The sequence below is a fragment of the Lacerta agilis genome, chromosome 4, assembly GCF_009819535.1.
Source record: "Lacerta agilis isolate rLacAgi1 chromosome 4, rLacAgi1.pri, whole genome shotgun sequence".
Classification (NCBI taxonomy): Eukaryota; Metazoa; Chordata; class Lepidosauria; order Squamata; family Lacertidae; genus Lacerta; species Lacerta agilis.
Genome location: NC_046315.1, coordinates 27,257,467 through 27,282,940, shown reverse-complemented (window position 1 = coordinate 27,282,940; position 25,474 = coordinate 27,257,467). Strand labels below are relative to the sequence as shown.

The 25,474-nt window shown below is 42.6% G+C and overlaps 1 protein-coding gene across 3 annotated transcripts in view; it reads left to right on the top strand.

The window, feature by feature from the left end:
• The window catches only part of SMAD9 (SMAD family member 9), a 29,717-nt gene extending 4,450 nt beyond the window's left edge, over window positions 1-25,267 (top strand). For 2 of the 3 annotated variants that reach the window (XM_033146520.1, XM_033146519.1), the window contains exons 2-7: window positions 12,484-13,085; window positions 18,806-19,060; window positions 19,840-19,977; window positions 21,938-22,159; window positions 23,285-23,541; window positions 24,569-25,267. In XM_033146520.1, coding sequence (XP_033002411.1) covers window positions 12,674-13,085; window positions 18,806-19,060; window positions 19,840-19,977; window positions 21,938-22,159; window positions 23,285-23,541; window positions 24,569-24,712 — 1,428 coding nt within the window. In that variant the 5' untranslated portion in view covers window positions 12,484-12,673 and the 3' untranslated portion in view covers window positions 24,713-25,267. The remainder of the gene's footprint in view (window positions 1-12,483; window positions 13,086-18,805; window positions 19,061-19,839; window positions 19,978-21,937; window positions 22,160-23,284; window positions 23,542-24,568) is intronic. The other variant, XM_033146521.1, reaches the window with a different exon arrangement.
• Window positions 25,268-25,474: the final 207 nt, after the last annotated feature.

The window sequence follows — 25,474 nt, the reverse complement described above, 5'->3', positions numbered from 1 at the left end:
GTGCAGTTGTTCAGACTCCCACTCTTCCGCTGCCCCCTTTAGTTGTGTCTGAAATAATTCTCAGTTTATACCAAACTTATTTATTATATGGGGGGGGGGGAAACCATGCCATTTTAGGTGCTCAAAGCAGCATGTATCTATCATCATTTTGTCCTGGTAAGTTAGGTCCATGGTTAGGTCTGTACAGCTTCATGGCTGTATAAGGACTTGAACTTGGGGCTCCACAACTCTAGTCCAACACATAGTCATGACTTATGCCCCACTGGCTGCCAGGACTTGGCAGTGCTGCTTGCAAAAGTCTTCACTTTCATTTTGGAAGCCTGAACCCTAGGAGTGATAAAAAAAAATGTCATTGTCCCCAGAGGTTCAGTGTCTCCCAATTTGATGCTTTTACTCCAGTGCCTTAACTATTAACTACACACTGCTTTTATGTCCAAAAATAATGCATGACTGAAACAAGTTTGCTAAGGCTCAGGAAGGACAATTTAATAACAAAATAAAGTACAGTTTCCTTCTTGTTTGCTAGTCGAGAGGGGGCTGGGATGTTTCTTTCCTTATCTGTATCTCGAAGGTAGCCCAACCTCTCTCCTTTTGTTCCTAAAATTAATGATTCCTTGCTATCTCTTGGAAAGACCCCTTTGCTAAATCAGTTCAGGCAGACTATCTCCTCCTCAAATACTATACATCTTGGCCCTTGGCTGGAAGGGAGCTAGACACTGCTATCAGTCCTTCATTTGCACCTTGATTGCTATCTGGGGTTAGTATCCAGTCACTGGTGAGCTCCATGAGAAGTAGATGTGTGATAGAAGAGATGAAAGGAGGAGGGTGTGCTTAGGTTTGTTGCTCCGGCCTGATCAAATCATGCTTTGGAGGAAGAGGAATGTGGCATCTGAATATACTGTAGTCTGATTCAGGCACAACTCTAAAGTATGGTTCAATATTGCATGCATGCACCCTGGGCTTCTGGCCACTCCTTCCAGCTTCTGGAGTAGTTGCAGTGATCAGAAGCTTTGCTTCCATTTCAGTCAATGACTGCTTATTGCTGCCTGTAAACCTGAAGCTATGCTTAATTTTGGTATTGCTATTATTTACTGTATTGCATTTATTTGTCACTTATACATAAAGTGGTACCTTGGTTTACAAACTTAATCCGTTCCGGAATTCCATTGTTAAACCAAAGCGTTCTTAAACCAAGGCGTGCTTTCCCATAGCAGCAGGGGACTCAATTTACAAATGGAACACATTCAACAGGAAGCGAAACATGTTCTGCTTCCAAGACAAAGTTCACAAACCAAAACACCTACTTCTGGGTTTGCAGCGTTGTTCATAAACTAAGCTGTTCTTAAACCAAGGTACCACTGTACAATGTCTCAAAATGACTATGGCTTAGGGCAGGGGTTGTCAACCTGGTGCCCTTCAGATGTTGCGGACTACAATTCATATCAGACATAGCCAGCATGGGCAATAATAGTCAGGGATTACGGGAGTTGTAGTTCACAAGCTTTGGGGAGTGCTTTATTTCAGCCTCCATGCCCAAGCTGATTGCCAACGCAGGTGGATGCAACAGCACAGGCACCTGTCCAGCAGGGAGGGGAAGTTTGTTGTGTACACCAAACCTGATTTGGAAACACCTTTCCATGTCACTCTTTGTCATTTATTCTGATGGCCCTTACATAAGGATAACCCGGTTCTCCATTCAGGAAACAGGAAGCCCTAATACTGAGATAGGAGTAACATTGCACGCTATTCATATTTGCAACTGTGTACTTATATTAGTACATGGTTCCAGGGTTTTTGAATCCCAGTTAAATATGTAATTTTGTTGTTGTTGTTCAGTCGTTCAGTCGTGTCCGACTCTTCGTGACCCCATGGACCAGAGCACGCCAGGCACGCCTATCCTTCACTGCCTCTCGCAGTTTGGCCAAACTCATGTTAGTAGCTTCGAGAACACTGTCCAACCATCTCATCCTCTGTCGTCCCCTTCTCCTTGTGCCCATAGAGGGTTAAACTGAACCTATGCCCTGCAAGAAGATGTTGCTTATATTAATTACATTAGAGATAGGAAGATATGAAGATGAAATAGAATTAATTGTTTTAGTGCAAGTTGGGAGCTTCTTTCTTTTTCTCCTGTTTAGATACCATCCAACTACATACAAATAAGCAATACAGTGGTACCTCTGGTTGCAAACGGGATCCGTTCCGGAGCCCCGTTCGTAACCCGTGACGTGCGTAACATGAAGCGCCGCGTCTGCGCATGTGCGCGATGCGATTCAGAGCTTCTGCGCATGCGTGCGACGCCATTTGATGCGTCTGCGCATGCGCGAACCACCGAACCCAGAAGTAACACGTTCCGTTATTTCCGGGTTCGGTGCGTTCGTAACGTGTGTTGTACACATCCTGAAGCATTTGTAACAAGAGGTATGACTGTAATGTGTTGGAATTAATAGTTATATTGAGCAACAGAAATAGTATTTGTGTTTCAGACCTTTCACTTGGTTTGTGCATGGATTAGGGTTAGAGTTAAGTAAAACAACAACAACAACAACAACAACAACAACAACAACAACAACAACAACAACAACAACTATAGAGTGAGGACTGCAATAAAAAGGAAAGAGAGTAGACAAGTGTCTTAATATAATAATAATAATAATAATAATAATAATAATAATAATAATAATAATAATAGTACCCCGCCCATCTGGCTGGGTTTCCCCAGCTACTCAGGGTGGCTTCCAACAGAATATGAAATGCAATAATATATTAAACAGACGCCGACTGCTCGGGAGTCGCATAACTAGTTAGGACAGCCTTCCTCAAACTCGGGTTTCCAAATGTTGTTGGATTACAACTCCCATCATCCCTAGCTACCAGGACCAGTGGTCAGGGATGATGGGAGTTGTAGTCCAGTAAACAGCTGGGGACCCAAGTTTGAGAAAGGCTGACTTAGAACATATCAAGAAAAGGAGGCAGGAAAGTGCTAATAGGTGTTCTAGTCCAAAACATTGGCGGTCATTTGGTTGGGGGAAATTTTATTGAAGGGTTATGGGTTTGTTCTCTTATGCCAAAAACTCATTGTCCTCTCATTTTGATATGAAAACAATTGTTAATATTAATGTAGGCAAATGCTAGGTTCCGTATGGTATTTTGCATTGAGGCTATCAAGGTGGTTCTTTGCATTCCTGTTATTTTTAGCTTTCCCTCCAGCTCATTCTGAGTATGTATTCTATAGTACTTTGATGGAGGAGACCCACAGACGACTACACTGTATTTATAAACGGATGCAGGAGACTTTGAGCCCCATCTCTCATTGGTTCACACGTCACAGTAAGCCATAGTTTCAAACTGTGGTTTACTGTGAAGGAGTAAAAATGTGCCTGCACTAGCACACTGCTCAGTTCTGGTAGGTAAGCTTGAGTTTGTTTGGAATTATAGCGTATCATTACATTGAAAATGGCATGTTGAAATGCTCAGGACTTGCACAAAATCACACCATAGCACTTAAAAAAAAACTTACCGGTAACTGTGGATTGTTCCAAATACATTTGTGCTGCTAGTCTTGACAGAGAAACCTTAGCAATTTTTCTCATGAAATTTCATAAGGTAATTTTATTGCCTGTCCTATATTCCCCCTCTTCTTTTAAATATTCAGTTGTCAAGACATCACTAATATTCATTTTTTAATGCCTCTTTTTACAGGAACTTTTTCTGAATCCGCTCTGTAGCTGCTTTTGAAATTTGTCCATTTGCAATTTTGACCACTTGCACTTACTGCAAAGTACATTAGTAGCCCAGAACTAAACACCTGAGCAGGCAAAACCTTATCTTGGGAAAAGGGAAGCAAATAACTGTTGCGTACAGCTTCTTTTCAGAAGGGAAGATCTACAACGCTTTTCTTTAGCTATAAATTATGCACAGGACATTATTTTCTTGCTGGATTTCATAGTGTATGTCGTCTCCCAACTGAAAGCCTCATCGTCCTTAACTGGAAATGACATGCCATGCATCATTTTAAGCTGCACAGGTGGGCCTTGTCAGTGAACATGAGAGCTACCTGAAACATACATGGCCTCTTCCTCAAAAATGCTGCCATTTCAATGGCACACTGACCCTGTTGCTGCGCGGTAGGCAGATATTGCTTACAAAAACATGTGGAGTAATGTCTCTCACCGTGATCATCCTCATCTTGTGTGACATTAAGATGCCACATTACGGCTGGTCTGAGGCAATGCAGTACTGGCTAGAAATGAATAATTCCTATTTCTCAGTGACATATTTTGTGGGCAGAAAGCAGTGTTTTTCAATAGTTCCATTTGCACTGGAAAATTTCTCTCTGTGGTGAGGAAGACCCAATAGCTGCCAAGGTCCAGAAAGGCACAGAATAGTTCCATCTTACTGTGGCATTGCATATATACACCATATTTACTTAATGGTATGCAGCACAATCCTTTTCAACTTAAACCCCCCACAAAACTTGCTTGTTCTAGTCTTACCTGCAGCTGCTTCTAGCTTCTGTTGAAGTCACTTACGTTTCTACATATAAGACTGGAAGATTGCACCTAAGGCAAGGCCTTAGCCAACTCCATAGACTTAACTGGATTTTTGAGATTTGGACGTCACTTAGGATTCTTTCTGCTCCTCTGTTAATAGATTCAGTGGCTGCTGCTGCCACCCATCAGGAGTGGTTGTGCGGAAGGCATGGAGGCCAACAGAAGGTGGCGCCAGAGCCAACTGCAGGCAAAGCCAAGTACTGTAATTCTAGTTTTGTCACCCTTCCTGCTGAGTCCTACAAGAGCCGCACTGAGGTTAATGAGGAGGGAGCAGATAGACAGGGTTAGTTCCTGGACTGGCTCTAAGTCAGAAAGGAAGCGGGCCGGGGGTTAGCTGAGGGAAGGATGAGTTTTTTGGACCAGTGCTTCATGTGCTGCAATGGAGTAGCCTTTGCAGTTTAGAAACCTTGCTCCAGGAACTGTCTTCAGAACTTCTGTCTAGGTGACTTCAGGTGTAGTCTGTCCAATTCATCCTCTTCCCTTTGACCCTCTGGCACCTTCCTACTCAGCACTCTTATCTTCCTGTCCCTTCGCTTTCTTTAGAGCTTACAGTGCAGGTAGACTCCAACTCCCTTCAGCCCCAGCCAGTGCGACCAGTGGTCAGGGATGATGGGACATGGAGCCCCAACAGTAAATGAGAGTCGCAGGCTCCCCATTCCTGGCTTAAATTGCATCTTTCTCGCACTGTGCAACCTGAAACAACCATTTCTCCTATTATTTTACAAATTTATAAATAGATGTATGTAAGGAGAGCTGTTTCAAGAGACAAGAAGTTGCCAGAAAGACTGCCAGCTTTGCTTGGCCCAAAGGAGAATCTCAGCATGCTCTGGACTGTGTCAAGTCACTTGTTTTCTAGCAGTTCAGCAGACAGGAATTGTTGTTGGGAGAAAAACAGCGTGACAAACACAGACTGTGAGAAGGATGCCAACTTAAACATGCTTCAATAACTACCAACAAAAACATTAGTGGGCACCATGATGCTATATTCTGAAAATACCCCTGCAAATGTAAAACCAAAATATTATAGGAATATTGTTTTGTGTGAGTAAACACTCATTAGCCTTGGTATGGCTTGATCTTTTGAAGTTACTATTGATGGATCACTAAGATGATTATCAGCTACCCCAGGAATGAGGAACTGAGGGCACACCAATGTTTTTAGATGAAGGTGTGGGGCTTGTTCTCTGCCTGAGAATGTTTGTGCCACGAGATCTAAAAGATTACCAGTAGTCAGAATTTGGCAAGAGGGAGAAAAAGTAGGTGTACGTTTTTGGTGCTGTCTCATAGAAGCAGTCTTGCAGGGCTGAAGGGGTGCTTTCTGTTTGGGTTTAGAAACTCTTTGGGGATAGGCACTGCTGGCCAGTTTGTAATTGCAAACTCTTTGTGTTGTGAAACCAATGCTTTACCAGTGGAGCTTTGTTGTGCCCCTGAGAAATGTGGGTGCACAATGTCAGCATTTACAACAAAGAAAATGATGGAACCATGCAGGGTGGATAGGGAGTCATTAGATATTGTGCTGGGTAGCAAAGTGTAGAAGGATGATGAATTCATTGCCAATGCTCGGTTCCCCCCTTGTTCTCCCTTCCCATCCTGTTCCCTTTTGTGTCATGTCTTTCAGGTTGTAAGCCTGAGAACAGGAGGTGACTTATTACTGATATCTGTAAGCTCCTCCAGGAGCTGTTTAGTTGTTGTTTTTTGGCTGAAGAGTGGAGTGAAAATGCTTTAAATAAATACACAAGTGTATAAGTGGTGTACTTGTTGGAGTGAGAGAGAGAGAGAGAGAGAGTGTGTGTGTGTGTAGGTTTTGAAACTTTGATTTTTATTTTTTTTAAAGGCACAGGGTGTTCTCTTCTTTACGAGTGAGCTAATGGGTATTTTACAGGGCTAGTAAGGTTTTATTTTTTTCCACTCTATCTGTATGGCTGTACAACAAGTGAGACTTTTAATACCAAGATAGAAAAAGGCTGCTGGGTGATGTCACTGGTCTCAATGTCACCGAAAGTGCCAAATCAATCCACAGACTCGAGAGCGGGCTGTCTAGACAGATATATATGGGTAGATAATAAGAAAAAAGCCCACTGTTTCAGTTCTACTGCTAGAATCTAAAGGACTGCAATTTTGCTCAGCTCAAAAAATACAAAGATACTAGCCCCAGCCTATTATTCTGTACTGCTGTGAGTTTAGTGAGGGGTAGTCAGTGTGTTGCCTGAGTCCCTTCTAATTGGATGATTAAAAATTGAATGGAGGATTCCATGCTTCTGTGTGTGAGTTAATAGTCCTAAGGACCATCTTAGTATAACAAAATAAGTAGCACTGTGCCAGAGGGCAAATAGCAAATAGGTGGGCCACTCCTTCACCTGACTGGTAGTGAGAAAAACAAAAGCCAGAGTGTGTGTGAGTTGGGCAAGAAGCAGGCAGCAACCAGAGGGACAGACCCATGTTTGATTTCTCCTTTATCCCAAGGCTGTGAATATGGGAGAAGCAAGAACTTTTGGGGTGTTTTGTTTTTGTCTTTGTTTTTTGTTTTTTTTCTCTCTTTCTTTTTCTTCTTCTTTTGTTTTCTTTTTTCTTTTTTTCCTTTTTATTTCTTTTGTTTTTGTTGTTGTTTTTCTTTACAGTGATTGGTATGGGATACAGTAATTGGTTATAGTGTAAAAGTAAGACATAGACAAATATAATATTATTGTAAATAATTTTATTGGCACTGAAAGGTTCTTTGTTCATAGTTGCCTTGTTTGATGTCTCTGAAATTCTGGAATTCTGTTTGTGGAAAATTTAAATTTTGCAAATAAAAATTATTATAAAAAAAGAACTTTTGGGGTGTAAATGCGTTGAGCCCCTCTATCGTAGGCTCAGGTTGTACATATGTGTAAATAAACCATATAGATGCCACAGTCTCCACTGTCTCTCATTCCAAGGAAACTGAACCCTGGATAAGCTCCTGGGACCTGTTTCAATACTATTCTATCAATGCTTTTTTGGTGCAGTATTTACCGGTATGTCATTGGACAGATGCACTGCACTGGAATCCAACATAGCTTTCTCAGTCTGTATGGCGTGCCTCCTGAAAGTTGTGCAAGGTTGTCCCAATGCACCAAGGCAGTCCAGAGGAAAAACGTTTTTTGAGAACTGCTGCCTTCAAGGATACTACTTCAAAACTATGGACCTCTATGCATTGTACAACTCGTATGCGCCAAGGCTTGAACTCTGTTCCTGCAAATTGCAGGGTCGTGTCACCTCCGTTAAGTTCAAAGGAACAGTAAGGCAAAACTGTTTGTTCTTCCAGGGACTTACATCATCTGCGTGAGAAAATAATCTCTGAAAGCACGTCAGTACCGAGTATTGCTCGAACTATCTGATATCTTGTTGCTGTCATTTATTTCCCACTGGTGCTATTATGCAGATGGTGTATCTTGCTCATTCGTGCTGACTCACTGTGACACACCGTATCCTAGAATATGATAAAGGGCCACTTGGCTAAGTCCCTCCCTCCCCAAAGTGTTGAGGATCAGTGTTGGTGACTGCCCTTGGTGGCCTTCAGTGTAATTCCAGCCCTGAAATTATGCATTATGCTTGATGAGTATAGGCTATGTCTTTGCATCACCCAAGCAGAAAGGAGGGCTAGGCCTTTTAAAACGGAGCAGAAAATCCAGATGAAAGCTTAGGCTAGGTTGCTGAGCAACGTTTTGTATTATGCGCTTTAGAAAACATGATGCTAGAATCTTCCCGAGACCGTGGCTGTACCACAAAGTGTTTCCACTTATTTATCATCAAAGTATGATCCCAACGGTGATCTTATATGAGGAATCTCATTTTATCCTTGCAGTAACAACTGTGAGGTAAAGATAGTCCCTGAGAGACTTCCTGAACCTTTCTAGGGAATGTCATAGCCAAGAAGAGATTTATACATGGGATTCTCATCAAAACAACAATAAACTACACTGACTCTCTCACTGCCAGTGGCATGGCTTTGAAAAATGTCTATTGATATCACTACTTTCTTTTCTGAGAGACTCTTAATTCTGTTCATACTGCCGGGTTTTTTTTGTTTTAGATAATTAGTAAAAATCACTCCCTTTCATTTGCATCAAACAGCAAGCCTGCCTATTTAAAAAATACAATTATTTTTGTATAAATGCCTATGTCCTGGTCTTATCTCCCACCGGCAGTAACAGCATTGCGGAGTCATGCTGATGTCACAGGTAAACTTATTTAATCTGACCGAAAGAGATAACAATGTTTATTTAAAGCCTTGTTTTAAATGGGAAGCAGAGGTGGGGGAACCACAAGACAGCACTCTGAAATGTTAGTTTTAAGATCTGGTGATTGCCTGGCTATAATGTTACATTAACTTATCAGGAAACAGATAAGAAGCCTAACAGTAAAATGGCAGGCATGTGTTTTGGTTGGACTTGGGCTTCATTGAGGTGAGTGGAACACTCCCCAGCTACCTGTGTCTAGTATTGCAGCCTAAGTCTCCCCAGTCCCTCAAGTTCATACAGATAGACAGACACATTTGTTACTCTCCTTTTTGCACCATTGGTTTGCTCTTTAGCTCCTCCCAGTTAATAGCACAGCACCTCCTTCTTCCAACACAACGTTTTTTGAGTATGAGTGAGATAAAGAAGTGAGGCTGACGGGTGGACTTCCTATCACCAAATTGTCCTGTCTGAACTGTTAAGATGCTTGACTTAAATATCCACTGTTTAAAGAACTGCCTCCTCCCAAACCATCCTTCCCACTCCTGAAGGCAGGTGTGGAGAACCTTTGGCCCTCCAGCTGTTGCCCTAGCTGGCATAGCCTATGTTCTGCCTTCTGAAGAAGAAGAAGAAGAAGAAGAAGAAGAGTTTGGATTTGATATCCCGCTTTTCATTACCCGAAGGAGTCTCAAAGTGGCTAACATTCTCCTTTCCCTTCCTCCCCCACAACAAACACTCTGTGAGGTGAGTGGGGCTGAGAGACTTCAGAGAAGTGTGACTAGCCCAAGGTCACCCAGCAGCTGCATGTGGAGGAGTGGAGACGCGAACCCGGTTCCCCAGATTACGAGTCTACCGCTCTTAACCACTACACCACACTGGCTCTCAGAACTGTTTTGAAAGAAACGAATCAAGACAAGCTTTTAATTTGCTTGGTTAGGTTTTTAATAGCCTGAAGCTCAACTTGGTTTTTAATTGGTTCCAGTTGGCCTTTTGCTGCTGCTTAATTTGTTTTTTATGAAACATTGTTTTGCTTTCAAACGATGTAATCTTCCCTGAGCGCTGTAATTTTTTTCTTAAATCTTTTTAAACTGCAGAATGGAAGGATATGCGTTTTCTAGAACAGATAAATAAATAATTGTGTGTGCAGGAATATTTCAGTGGAATGAAGACATGTTTGTGTTCCTACAGTGAGAGGAGTAGATTTATACAGGCAAACAGACAGATCGCAGCTCCAGGAATTTCAGAGATGGCACAAAAAAATTGTGTACCTGTCACACCAAGCTTTGATGGCTGCAATGCATTCTATGCATCTTAAAGCCTGTTCAAGAGCTTCAGGTGGTTTGAAATGCAGCTCCCCAAGTCCTGATGGGGCAGTTAGGTGGTTGTATCTTGTGACACCATTGTTGTGTACCAGCCACATTGGTTCCCACTCTGCTTCCATTCCCAATTTCATGGAATCATGAGTTGAAAGGCACCACAAGGGTCATCCAGCCCAGCCCCCTGCAGTGCAGGAATCTTTTGCCCAACATGGGGCTCAGACTCACAACCCCGAGATTAAGATTCTCATGCTCTATCAATTTGAAGTGGTGGCTCAAGTTGGGTCCAAGTTGTTCAAAGAACCTACTGCGCCTGTACCCCTCTTGCCTATACATTAAAATCAACAGTGGAATACCTTCTCATTTGTCCACCTGTGAGATCAGTGAAACTGGTGGACATGAGGAAGAAGCTTTCTCCGTAGTGGCCATGTGGCTTTGAAGTCACTGCCAGCTGACCTTTGTAAAGCTTTTGGGCTTTAGGTCTTCGGAAATGGCTTTGGCCCACTTATTTAAATTGGTGTATTGATGGCTGGTGCCATCGGGGCAGGACTTTGGATCTGCAGTCTGGGGCCTGCTCAGCAAGAATGAGCAGAAGGCCCCCTAAATGCATCAAGGCTGCCCTACCACATTTTGAAGTAATTACCATCTAAAGAGGGAGGCCACAATAATGCCATTTAGTCCAGAGTCTAAAATTATCTAAGTCTGCCTGCATGCTCCATGTCAAGGGCACGTCCCCAGTGTACATCTACTATTCATACAAAGCAGTACAGGAATTTTATTCTTCTTCTCCCCGATCAAGTGGTCATGTCATCATCAGAGTCTTTTTTTCTCCCTGCCCGCAGGCATCTTCTTGCCCGTTGTAAATTGGCAAGGCTGATAAAAGTACTAGTGCCTCCATAGGATCTTCCTCCAAAGACCAGCTACTAAGAATGGCTCGCATTGAAATCAGAACAGCTCCAAGAACACAAAGTGAAATTTTAACAATGAAATGCTCCTTCAGCTTTACCAGTTCCTAAAAGAAATAGAATCCCTCTAGCTCATTTTTAACTGTTGTGTCAACAAGTCATCAGAAATCTGTGCTAGTTAACACACAGTTGGGGAGGGACTCCACTCCCCTTCTTGTCTGAGACCAAATGCCCCACCTTTTGTCAGGGCAATGACTACAATCATGTGTTTTTGTTTCTTGATGGCCCCTCTCAGCCAATCTCCTGAGGAAGCTGGCTTGACTTGTTTGTTTAAAAAGGTAAAGGTAAAGGGACCCCTGACCATCAGGTCCAGTCGTGTCCGACTCTGGGGTTGCGGTGCTCATCTCACTCTATAGGCCGAGGAAGCCAGCGCTTGTCCGCAGACAGCTTCCGGGTCATGTGGCCAGCATGACAAAGCTGCTTCTGGCGAACCAGAGCAGTGCATGGAAACGCCGTTTACCTTCCTGCTGGAGTGGTACCTACTTATCTACTTGCACTTTGACGTGCTTTCAAACTGCTAGGTGGGCAGGAGCTGGGACCGAGCAACGGGAGCTCACCCTGTCGCGGGGATTCGAACTGCTGACCTTCTGATCAGCAAGCCCTAGACTCTGTGGTTTAACCCACAGCGCCACCTGGGTCCCCTGACTTATTTGTTAGGCCTCGCTAATTACATTGGTCAAACCAACACATTTCCTAAATTCAGAAATTATGGGGGAAATGGCACCCGGGAATTTTGGGGGATCCTTGCCAACCCATAACAATATCATAACTGCTTGGTGTGATGCACGTGTAGGTCTAGCACATAGCTGTCAACTTTTCCCTTTTCTTGCAAGGAATCCTATTCGGAATAAGGGAATTTCCCTTTAAAAAAGGAAAAAATTGACAGCTATGGCAGGACCCAGATTAACACTAATATAACCTTGGAATTATCATTCCACCATAATAAAAACAGTACCATTTCTTTGCACGTTTATACTAGTAGTAGATCTGGGGAGGAGAGAGAGAAGTTCCATTGCAGAAATGGAAGTCCTTGTGCAAATGAGATGGATTTGTTGGATTCAATCCAGTGGGTTTCTATAGATATCTAAAGATGTGATACTACTAGGTTAGCAACTTCACAGGCAGAACTATAGTGTTCCAAATCCTTTCTTGGCTCTCCCTGCTTTTGTTTTTATGAGAAAAGACATTAACTATACCCAGTTTATAGTAATTTACATAGTGAGTAAAGTTTATTTTAAAGTGGCTGCAATCCTGTGCCTGTTGAATTTTGCTAGTGCTGAAGAGTCTGGTTGTGATATATAGAAAGAGGCTGTCTTTATTTATTTTACTCAAGTGAACAAAAAGCAGAAAAAACAAACAAACAAAATTGGTTTTGTTTCAAGGTGAGTTTTTAAAAAGAGAGGTGAAAAAGGATATGTATTATATCTGACAGAACACTGTTCTTTTATTGCAGAATTGTTCGATATTGGAAGACACTTGCGATGAAATATCTCTAACAACACCTAGGATATGTGTGGACAAGCCTGATTTTGAAAGCAGCTGTCCTCCCAGTGCCAAAATTTGGGCCTCATTTTTTTTTTTTAAAGAAAGAGCTACATATCTGGGGTCTCGCTTTGCAATCATACGTATTATCTCTGATTCATATGCACTCCAGCACCTCGATCAGTTCTTTGTTCTCCTTCACCAGCCCGGCTGTGAAGAGACTGCTGGGCTGGAAGCAAGGAGATGAAGAGGAGAAGTGGGCCGAAAAGGCTGTTGACTCCTTGGTGAAGAAGCTAAAGAAGAAGAAGGGAGCCATGGAGGAACTGGAGAGGGCGCTCAGCTGCCCCGGGCAGCCCAGCAAGTGTGTGACAATCCCGCGGTCATTGGATGGGCGGTTGCAAGTGTCTCATCGCAAAGGGCTGCCCCACGTCATCTACTGCAGAGTGTGGCGCTGGCCTGACCTGCAGTCTCACCACGAACTTAAAGCGCTGGAATGTTGCGAGTTCCCGTTTGGCTCAAAGCAGAAAGAAGTGTGCATTAATCCTTACCATTATCGACGCGTGGAAACCCCAGGTAAGCAAATCATCCCAATAAATTTAAAAAACTACTTACATTTCAACAGTAATGCCATAAACATAAACAAAAACAACACGTGGAGTGCCTATTTATTATTGGATTGCCGGTTACAAAAAGTAACAGGTACATACATGATAAAGTTCATTGATTAATCTCCAGAGAGATACATGTGTTGTAACAACTGGGCTGACTTATGGATGTGACCACTGAACAAAGACCGCTTGCCAAAAAAATTGTCTTTCTTCGCCTGTCCATTAACAACTCTCCTGCGCTGGGTCAAGTGTTCCGAGATTGTTTTTTCCCATACCTGTGCATACTATGAAGGCAAAGTAACATTTTCCCCTGTTTCCCATTTGGCAGCTATCGCCATCCTGGCATCAGCTAAGACAAGAGAGATTAGGGTTGGTAATGGAACTGGAGGGTTCAAGTTGTTCTCAGGTGACAAAAGCGCTAATTTGGGATCCAAGATCAAATTCTGATTGATAATCATAGAAATTTCAGAGAAAGCATTTTGGATCGTAGATCCCAAAGCGTTGCACCCTCTCCAATCTAAAAATAATTTTTGATGCAAAGGCTACCGCTGCATTGGGTTTCATATTTTGTAACAAATCTCATTATGAAACCATAAGAATAAGAGGAAAATATAGACTCCTTGATGAAGAAATAAAACTGAATCAGTTTTCTACATGGGAAATCTACAATGCTGTTTTTAACCAGGAACCAAGTTCTGCTGCTTCAGGATAGAAACAGCCTTGTTAAATCTTGTGACAAATGTGGCTTAACATGAGTTGGTAGTAATTTTAAAGGCTACTTTGTGACAGTGGTAGCAATCAAACATAATGGTTTTTAAAAAGCAATCAGGTGTCATACTGTGTCAGTATGAATGTTTTGGCTGCTGTGATTTGTTGTGATACAGTGTTTGTTTTTATTTATGGGATTTATTCTTTTTAAGTGTGTGAGCCAAGTTCAGAGTCACTGATGAGAAGGCAAAATTTTATTTTTATTTATTGATTTGTTTCTTTGTGTTTTAAATACCCTGCCCTTCCTCCTGATTGGAGCCCAGGGCAGCTAACAACAGTCCTTTGCAACCAAGTAAATAGACAGAATCATAAAACAATTGAAATTGAACAAATTCATACCAATTCTAAAAAAATCCTGTAAAAATGTAATAATGGGAGAAGAGAAATTTTTCCAAAATAAAGGGGAGACTAGACAACATGCTGGAGATCCGTGATCATAGCTGCCATACATTGCATTTTTTTAAAAGTCAAGAATTGGGGATTGGATTTGGACCACTACACTGGGGAGGTAAGATTCAACCATTCTCCTCCGCTCTCTCAGTGTAAATCACACACCAGGTTATACTTGCGCTGTTTTAGAACAGTGCTGTGGTCTTGTAATGAAATAATTTGCAACTCAGCTCATAATGTTCTGTGTAGTTACAGAGCTACCCTAAATTGGTCAGATGTGCCATGGCAAATTTGGATTGTGCTTCTGTTCTGCAGACAAATGATTGCTTTACCCCAAGTGCAGTTTGGCACAACTCACTTTGCTGCTTTGGTTTTGCAAACTCTTGTCTCCTCCTTCAAGCGCTGCCCTAAAGTCACAAACCAGGTGCGAAAAAAGCCGTTGTGGTAGTGGATTCCTGGAATGTAGGTGCCGTTAATTGCATTTTCTTCTCCAAAGGTTTCTCTGGTTTCTCTCTCGTTGTGGTTCTTGCTCATATTTGTACTTGTCCAGGGTGCTGAAACTTCAGAAGGTTGTTTTTTTTTTAAGCTGCTTTCTTAAAGCCACACTAGATACTATGCAAGGAATAATTCATCAGTCACCCAATACGTAGATATCCATTGAAAAGCACCCCTAGGGCATGGACTGGTTAACCCTTTACTGGGGTACCCTGACACCATTTACCCAATCTATGTCCTTCCAGCTGCATTTTGCCTCACTGGTACTGTGGACGCTCATGGAAATTCACGACAGGATGTTGTAGGAGGAAGCACAGGAAAACAAACAAGAGACATTTCATCAACAGAGCCTAAGGTGGTTGTTGTTTTTGGTCCTCCAATATTGTCACACCTGCACTCTGAAAGGATTGGAAAATCCTGTCGATGTCACTAGGCCCCAAGTGAGCTCACCTTCCCCCACATTGCTAGGATAATTGGGCTTTACAGTGTTGGCCTGCCTCACCTTCTGAAGCCAGTACACCAGACTGGTTCAGGGAGCGGCCATCTGAACGCTTCTGGAATTAGGCTCCTCTGCCAAGCAGTATGCCAAGCCTATGCTTTTGGTCTTCCTTGTTTTGCTAGTTCTTGCCCTTTCTTCTGAGAGAGCACTGGGGGAGCATAAGAGAGAAAGCATGGATTGTACCTGGTCTCTGAGATTATGGGCGGAGACTATGCCCAAATCTGGAAATGATGTGTATTTGAGTGTTATAAGTCAATGAATGATGTGTATTTTGTAAATGGATCTTCAGCTACAGTCTTGGGAACTGGTCTCTAAAATGATCAACATGCTTTCCTGATTGCTTGCAGTTCTTGATTAGTCTCTTCCAAAGTTATTTATGCACCTCATGTATCAGCTTTTTGGAATTTAACCTCAGTTCCTGCCTGGAAGTATTTTTTTAAAATTGATATCTCCACAGACATTTCCTTCAACTAATATCTTTTTAAAAAGATGATTAAAAAACCCTAATTTTGTGTAATCTCATATGTCCTATAGGTTGCACAGGATAGTGGGGAGGGAAATGGAGGCATTTGTATCACTGCATACCGGTAATTCTGACTCACCTGGGATGTTAATGTTTTAATATCAAACGTTAAAGGTATCCCAGTACAGGCCTGCCTTCAGTTGTGCTTGGAAAGTTGAATAGTTGTTTATCTGTTTGATATCTGTTTAACTCAGCAATAAAATTACCGTATATACTTGAGTATAAGCCTAGTTTTTCAGCATGTTTTTTGTGCTGAAAAAGCTGCCCTCGGCTTATACTCAAGTGAGGCGGGCAGTGGGGGCGGCGAGAAAGAAGCCCTTTCTCTCCGCTTGTGCCCCCGCCACCACCCACTCACCCCAGTCAACCATTCCTTAAGAAGTGCACAAGAATGGCAATTCTTTACTCTCCCCAGGCAGCTTGTTCCATTCCTGAACTGCTCACATAAATGCAAACTTTAGACCCCAGAAGGCAGAAAGCCTATCAGTTAAGGAAGTATTAAAACCCCACAGGTGCTCACTTTCCCTGGCTCCTGCTTAAACAGGACAGGATCCCAGCCTTCTCTGTATAACACAAGGGAACATCGCGCTGTGGATTAAACCACAGAGCCCTAGGGCTTGCTGATCAGAAGAATGGCGGTTCGAAACCCTGCGACGGGGTGAGCTCCACAGCAGCAAAGGAGGAAGAGGAAGGAGCAGCCTAAAGGGCTGCTTTTGGTCTGCTCGTTCCTCCTCCTCTACCACAGCAGCAAAGGTGAACCGGCTTATACTTGAGTCAATAAGCTTTCCCAGGTTTTTGTAGGGAGATTAGGTGCCTCGGCTTATATTTGGGTCGACTTATACTCGAGTATATACGGTAACCACTCTTGAGTAAATTATTGTTCACTTCTGTTTGACTGCGGCATTGCTCTAATGGACTTTCCTCCAAAATAACAACAATTGCACCTGATCTTATGGCAAAAAGATGTGTTTTTGTCCTTCAGCCAATCTCTTCCATTGGCTCACTTGCAGTGTAGTGCAAATATAGCCACGGAAAACCCCTTTTTTTCTTACACCTATGTATCTTGAGCTTAAGGTTATTCAGTAAGATTCAAGTGGGGGGTTGGCAGCAGCAACAGAGCTCTTCTAGGTGTCCATTCCCCCCCAACCATCCCCACTAAGTGCCCCAAAATGATATTTCATCATAGCATAGCATCATGCCAAGGAGCCATGTGACTGCCGCATTCCCCCACAGAATGACACTACAATGTTCCTCTTTCCTCCCAACCCCATTCTCTTTCATGTTGTGTATTTTAGATTGTAATCCTGAGGGCAGGGACTGCCTTACCACTGATATATGTAAGTTACACTTGGGTGTTGCTGTTTTGTTTAGCAACTTGGGTGTTGCTGAAGAGCAGGGGGGGAATGAATATTGTGTCCTATAATTAATTTTAAATCTCCTTGCTAATACTGTTGCCATCACCTGGCAATCATAAATTTAATAATGATATTGGTCGATATGATGATTCATTCCTTGGGTCCTTTCCTGGCTTGCCTAGTATTGTTCTCCTTCCTATTGTGAATTAGATTGGGGAAAATAATTCGGGGAGGGAGACTTGAAAACACTTCTTCCAAGTCCCATATCCCTTTCTTAGTCAAATTAGCACTTCCTCTTCCCCATGGGTGTGTTTAGTTGGGGGGGGGGGGAAATGTTGGGAAAGATCACTCATAGATCTCCTGCCAGCATTTCTCTAGACCCGTGAGTCAACAAATCTTCTGTTCTCATGTATTTTTTATTACATCTGTTAATGGAGTTAAAAATATGTCGGAAAGAAAGCATTATCATATTCTGGGGGTAATTCCATCTGGCCCTTGAGATTTATTGCCCTATAAAGATATAATAGTTTCTCTGACTTCTGTAATACTTGACCTTTCAAATTTCTGTCAACTTTGGGTAAATGTGGAATGGGTAGATTTTTATTTTAAAGACCCCCTCCATTTGCGGTGGTGGGAAGGTGGCTCATTCACGTATAATGGTAAAATTCTCCAAATATATGTGTGATTTCCCTACTCACCACCCTTATATTATTATTGCCATACAGTGGTCTTCGTTTCTGATGGGATAGATCCAGTAAAATTTTCTCTTGTGGTTGTTGTTTTTTTTGCTAGTGTGAAAGCCTGTTCTTTCCCAGCCGGCCTCATTTCCCATTTCATACGTAGCTGTTTTTGCACATTTTCTGTATTTGTTGATGACCTGAAGTTTAGAATATTAATCGCACCGCATTCATGATTTTACTTTTGTCAGTTTGTAGAACTTGGGAAACAGTAATTTACATTTTCTGAATAATTATATTAATTGGATGCTTAGAATAAATATGTTTTGTTATTTGAGATTTTGTCTATAAATTATTGTCTTTAAACTATGTATGCCAAGGTAATTCAGATTCTGCATTGAAGCATTGCTACTTGCACCACTGAAAATTCTGCGTAGTGCTTTTCCTTCCTTCCTTCCTTCCTTCCTTCCTTCCTTCCTCCCTTCCTTCCTTCCTCCCTCCCTCCCTGCCTCCCTCCCTTCCCCCCCACCTGTGGTTTCTGAGATTTCACTGTCTTTCACCCACCAATTTTCAGACCTTTGCACCCTTAAGGACAAGGAGTTTTCACAGGTCTCCACTTGTGGAAATTCCTAATATGCACTCACAGGTTATTTAATTTGAATTTGCATGCCCCCCTCCATTCCAGAAATTGCATACATTCTTGCATGAAAGTTTGGCAATGTGACTGACATGCCAGATCTCGGGAGAGGCATAGCATGTAACTAGGGAGAGGTGACAGTTCAGTGGCATGGTGCGTGCTTTGCTGCAGGAGATCTCAGATTCAATCTCTGGCATCTCTTAAGTGAAAGGATTAGGAGATTCTGGAGAGCTGCTTCCAGACTAATTGGGCAAGAGAAGCAAATGGGGAAACTGCCTGACACCAGTTCAAACTGTGCCCCTAACTGCTTTTAACACTGCGCATGTTTTTCCCTCTTGTTCTAGTGTTGCCTCCGGTTCTGGTTCCAAGACATAGTGAGTTCAACCCTCACCTCAGCCTCCTTGCCAAATTCCGGAACGCATCTCTTCACAGTGAGCCGCTGATGCCTCATAACGCGACCTACCCTGATTCTTTTCAGCATCCTCCATGCCCCCCTCTCCCGGCGTCCCCCAACATGTTCTCTCAGTCCCCTAGCAGCATGAGCTACCCTGACTCCCCCGGAAGTTCCTCTACACCAGGAAGTCCTTATCAACTTACAGGTAAAAAACAAATAAGCGGCAGTCTCCCTGAACACGTTTCCAGTGCTGATGAATGGGTCTACAGTGACTTCTCTTTTGGGGACAAGAGGGATGCGGGTGGCGCTATGGTCTAAACCACTGAGCCTCTTGGGCTTGCTGATCTGAAGGTCGGTGGTTCGAATCCCCGCAATGGAGTGAGCTCCCATTGTTCTGTCCCAGCTCCTGCCTAGCAGTTCGAAAACACACCAGTGCAAGTAGATAAATGGGTACTGCTGCAGTGAGAAAGTAAATGGCATTTCTGTGCACTCTGGTTTACGTTGTGCCAGAAGCAGTTTAGTCATGCTGGCCACATGACCCAGAAAGCAGTCGGTGGATAAACGCCTGTTCCCTCAACCTAAAAGTAAGATGAGCACCGCAACCCCATAGGCCCCTTTGACTGGACTTAACTGTCTAGGGCTCCTTTACCTTTTACCTTTTTGGGGACATGGATTATCAACTTTTGTGGGGTATTTGGTTCATACAAAAGCGTACAGTCCGTACAATTTTGGCGATGGCAGTTGTATTGCTTTCATCATTTCATGTGATGTGCACTGTCAAAATGTTTACAAAGGATGCTTGGGCCCTGCGTCTGATCCTTCATCTGAAACAAAAACCCTTGAAAATCCATCTTAATTTGGATGAGACACAGATTCAGTTTTAAGTCAGAACCAAGGTTTTGGGCCTTCTCCAGTGAACGTAAACTAGTCAGTTAATGAAATGGCAGACCCAGTAGCTTTCTCCTTTTCTCCCCCCCCCCCCAGTCGAAACGCCACCTCCGCCTTACAACGTGAGAGAAACGCCAGGAAACCACCATGGACGCTCTATACATGCAACCGCAGAGAATCAGTTAGTCCTGTCATTGCCCAATGGAGGTAAATCTGCCGATGGAGAACCTGAAAGTATGTAAATACTTGTATTGTTTTCTAGGGGGAAATGACTTGAGCTATGCCTGATTTATAGGCCTCTGACAGGAAAGGGAAAAAAAATCAAATCCTTAACCTGGATTAAAAGTGATGCTTAACAAAATTGTTTCCAGTGCTGAACCACTAGAATACAGTATTATTGGAATGGTTCTAATTGATGTGGCTGGAATATTGGTAAACTAGCTAGTTGTTTGAAGGCTACCTCTGAGCTTAGAAAACAGCCATTAGGCTGATAAATAAAAGCCCAAGGAAGCAGAAACATTCTAGTCCATGTTCAGGTTGTGTTTTCTATGTATGTGACAACCAATGATCCCACCAGCTCCAGGGCTGCTTCAGGCAATCCTTTACACTCTAAAGCATTTTTTTTTAATAAAAAAAAAAATCTCCACAGACTAAGGCAGATTAGACTACTATTCCATTGGATAGTATCTGATAGGCCTGTTGGCCTATCCAAAGAGCCGCTATAGGCATGGTGCTGTTGGGACACCCCATATTTTCCAAATCTGTTTGCCATGCAGCAGCATGAGGCAAACATAATCTGAAATCCCACTTCAGCAGGTAAGGAAGTGAAGCCGTGCAGCATCCTTTGGCAGTGAACTTTCCAGGATATCGCCCAAATAACTTTTCTTTGACTTCAACCTACTGCCTATCAGTTTTATTGCAAAAGCTGTGAGAGCTTACATTTTGAGAGAGCAAAGAATAACTCCACTGCCCGCTGCTTTCCAAATCAATGTGTGTCCCCACCTCCTGCCCTGTCAGCTAAAACACTTTGCTTTCCATGCTCCTGATTACAGCTGCGGTTTTGTAAGCTAAGTCCATTTTTTTATTTTTTGATAAAGTGAAGGTTAATTAATGCGTTTGTCCTTTTCTGAACTTACCATCTCTAACATTGTTTTTGAGATAAGACAATCGGAACTGCTTACAATATTTGATATATTGAAGTTCGAAGGCACCTGTCACTGTCTCTAGTTGCAGTGGTGAGTCAGGTTGCAGTCATCCTTCCTCAGCACATAGGAGACAGGGGGGGAGTGCCAAAGTACACTTCGCTTTTTCATTTATCACCATATTATCACATCTGAAAAGAGGACGTGCTAATGGTCCAGTTCTCCTTGGAACATCACACTTACAATGTGTAGCGGAAAGCAAATGCGCTGGTGCCTGCTTAGGTCTTGCCATAAATCATACCTCGTAATGTACGAAGCCACTCTAATGCTTTCTGTTCTAGCCTCTGTTCCTTTTCCAAAGGCTGCTCAAGTCGTGTTTGCCCTTTCCATTCCGCAGCTCAGCAAGTGAATATTTTCAGGGTGCTCTGTGATCCCTTAGACCCCTTTCCTGAGTTGCTATAATTCAAATCAGAACAGAATTGTTCCACCTGCTTCGGGACATGAGTTACTCCTTCTCCTTGCCATATGGTAGGAGTGGTAGTGACTTGGCAGCCTTCAACTTGATGGCTGGTGGATTTGATGACTTGTCAGGCACTCTTTAGCAGTGTCAGAAGTGCACCGTATTTATTGCTTGGGGCTGTCACCAATCAGAAAATAAAAGCAATATATTGCATTTTATGTGCACAGAAGGATCAGATCCACTTCAGGACAAATTTGCTGAATACACATCATGCCAAGTTAATCGGTAGAATCAGATGACATGGTGGGGGCATAAAAGCTCACCTCATGGTGCCCAAACACTTTCCTCATAGGTCAGTTGCTCCACCCCCTTGATCCATATCCCTTTTGCCATTTACTGCAGCCAGAACCAGTACCTCCCAGCTGTCTGAATATATACTTAACAGTGTTTTGGAATGATGTAGCTGGAAGATTAGGAAGAAAAGGAACTTGCCATGGAGGCAACTCCTGACAGCATATGTGACTAGACATATTGTTGTGAGGGAAGAGATGGCCCTGCCTCTTTTTTTTTTCATTCTTGACTTCCCTTCCAGACTTCCGGCCCGTTTGCTATGAGGAGCCGCAGCACTGGTGTTCGGTAGCGTACTATGAACTCAACAACCGAGTCGGAGAGACTTTTCAGGCCTCTTCGCGAAGCATACTGATAGATGGCTTTACAGATCCGTCGAACAACAAGAACAGGTTCTGCCTTGGGCTGCTGTCTAACGTGAACAGGAATTCCACTATAGAAAACACCAGGAGGCACATAGGAAAGGGTGAGAGCATGCCCTTTATTGCAGTGGTAGAAAATAATGTTTAGGACTGCAGGCAGCTCCCCATTTACGCTGGGGTTGCGTTCCAAGGCACCCAAAGGTTGGGTTGTGCACTTGGATACGGGTCCTACACGAGGAGGTAGGAAGAGCAGGCCACTCAGGAGCACTTTGTTTGCTTTCCAAAGAGTGAGAAGTCTGCAGCAAGTAGGCTCCTTCAAAACTTAGGTGAGGAATGTCCACCAAACTCCTTCTCTGAGCACAGATTTTTAGAATGGACTATATTTTAAGACTATAATATCTCTCTTTTAAAAAAAAAAAGTGTCTTTTTGTATATCACAGAATGCACTGTTAAGCAAATAGTATACTATTTTGTTTTTGTTTTTTAATAAGAATTTATTGGATTTTAACAATAAAAACATACAAAATACAAACACTCCAAAAAAACTATAAAACAATACAAAAATACCAAAAAAGAAAAGAAAACTTACACACACTCATTTATCCTTATCCTCTTTCTAATCATTATTTTGGGACTTCCTTGCGTCCTCTCTTCCGCGTTCATTTCTAATCTTCTTTAGTAACTTTATAACATTGTAAAATCTTCCTTCTCACAATTAATCTTAATCTCACCACTCAATTATCATACACCTAAAATCTTATTCTTAATACAATAAACATTACAAAACTCCAACTTCTTATATCTTCTCTTAACTTAACTTCTGATTACTGTAGCCTCTACTGTAGCCTCTACTGTAGCCTCTTCTGATTCCAATTTCAAATATTAATTAAATCACATCCTATCAAATATTTTGAATTGGCAAATTTAATTGGTGAAGGAGGCGGGCACAGACTACATCAGAATCTGCTGCAGGCAGACTATGCCCCCACCAACAATTTACATGTACCCAGTTAAATGGGTGGGGTAAATAATAATAATAATAATAATAATAATAATAATAATAATAATAGTGTTCCATCTTTTGTCTTAGTACTTGCAAAATTGTGAAATGCCTTAGGTGCCTTGGCAGAAAGGCAGTACATAAATGCAGTAAATGAATGAATAAATTTGCCTTTATCTATGTTGAAACCTTATCTGTTTTCTCCCCTCTCCCCCACCCCCCTTTTCAGGTGTCCACTTGTATTACGTGGGGGGAGAGGTGTACGCAGAGTGCGTGAGCGACAGCAGCATCTTTGTACAGAGCCGCAACTGCAACTACCAGCACGGCTTCCACCCTGCCACTGTCTGCAAGATCCCCAGCGGCTGCAGCCTGAAGATTTTCAACAACCAGCTCTTTGCCCAGTTGCTGGCTCAGTCTGTGAACCACGGCTTCGAGGTGGTGTATGAGCTGACCAAGATGTGCACCATCCGAATGAGCTTCGTCAAAGTAAGGACTCCTCTCTGTCTTCTCTACCCCCAACCTTACGGTTGCGAGCTGCCAAAGTGGCACGATTAATTGTTAGCGGAGCTTTTTTCAAACAGCAGCCAGCAAAGCCAAGTTCTGCAATTCACAGACACGGGGGAGCAGGTGTTGCTTGCGTTAGTTCTTTTCTACCCAACCGTCACGTAGGATTCAAGTAAGAGTGACTGGGGAAATTGCCACATGTCTCTGTAATTTGTCAAGGTGGCCCCTCCTATTCCTGGCCATATTTATTGGAAGGCAGTGGCTTTTGTTCACCCACATAACAGCCACATCTGCACAGGTGCACACTCTTCTGTGGCAATCTTCTAATTATACACAAGGACACCTAGTTATTCAATCTGCTTATTTGTGTGAACAGCCTGTACGAATCGGATCCTCCTGATATTTACCTAGAATCCTTTGAAAGGCTTCTAGTATCTTAATCATATAAGTTGGTGGCATACCAAGTTTGTATATGAAGGGTAGCCCATGGGGCCCAGTGAAGCAAAACCAGTGTGTTTTGTGACTTGGCCATAGTCACCTTTAATATACTTGTCAGTGTTTTTAAACTACCAGCAGAGGGGGTTAAAGAACCACTTAATGAACCAAGAATCTGATAGGCGCCATGCTGTGTCAGGTACCGTTTCATTCATATAAAGTCAGACGTGAGCATTATGCAGCATAACTATCCTCAAAGCAAGTGCATTTGAACTACAGACCTTTAGCATCCTAGATAATGACCTAAGGGAGTGTAAAATCTGTTCAAAATTGAGACAATGAAATGGAGCTTTTTGGTTTACTGCAGATTTGTCTGTGATCAGTTTCCTTGAATGAACAAATTTATCTTGCTGCGATTAATTTTATACTTTATTGTTCAGCCATTGGCCATCACAAACTTCTGTTGCTACAACTTGATCTGCCTTGATGGAAAGAAGAATAAGGTGGCGAATACAATGTGAGTGTTTGGTGTTTTTTAAAAAAATCCTTTGGCACTTGTCTGTCTGTTTTGTAGGGCTGGGGAGCGGAGTATCATCGGCAGGATGTCACGAGTACTCCGTGCTGGATTGAGATCCACCTGCATGGACCATTGCAATGGCTAGATAAGGTGCTGACGCAAATGGGTTCGCCTCATAACCCAATCTCCTCCGTTTCTTAAGCATCCTCTACCAACCACCTATGGGATACAGAACTTTCTCACGTTGCAGCCAACCTAAACTTCTGTATGTAACTGTAAATATATGAAGGTTTATGTATACATATTGCTGGTGGATTTTTGTCATGCTATGTTCAGTGTTTTTCAGTTCATAGGATGGTTGTATGATCCGTTGTGCTGCTGCCTGCTGGCAAAGGTATTGATGTTTGGGTTTAGCAGGCAGACCAGTTTGTGGTTAATGGAATAAGACCAGTGTTACTTGTATTCCTTAAAAATAAATAAATAATAATTTAATAAAATTATGCACTAAGCAAAGTTAAATTCTACAGGCCCATACGCATTTTGCAAATCAAGCAAAGTTGGCTTGTAAAAACCTTGCTAGAATAGATGAAGCTCCATCTAGTCGACTTCCTGCAATAGTCAAACCAGTTGCCTCTGGAAGCTCAGGAGTGGACAGCTTCAAATACCCTCTGTTTTCCCCCTGGCAGGCAGTACTCAACACAGAAAGTGTTCCATTTATTTATCACAAATAAATAGCATTTGAAGGCCTGCCCTCCATTAAATGGCCTATTTGTCATTATTTGGGGGTAATTTATTGCATCTTTGTCAGTCATGGGAAGGGAGCAAAACTATGCTTGGCAAGGAAAACCCACCCGCCGATCTCATAGAAGTTGTGCCGATTCTTCACAAAAATGTAGCACTGTTCCTGAGTTTTCAACCATGCTGTGCCCACGTCATTTCAAGCCTTAAGTTTTAAAATTTGCT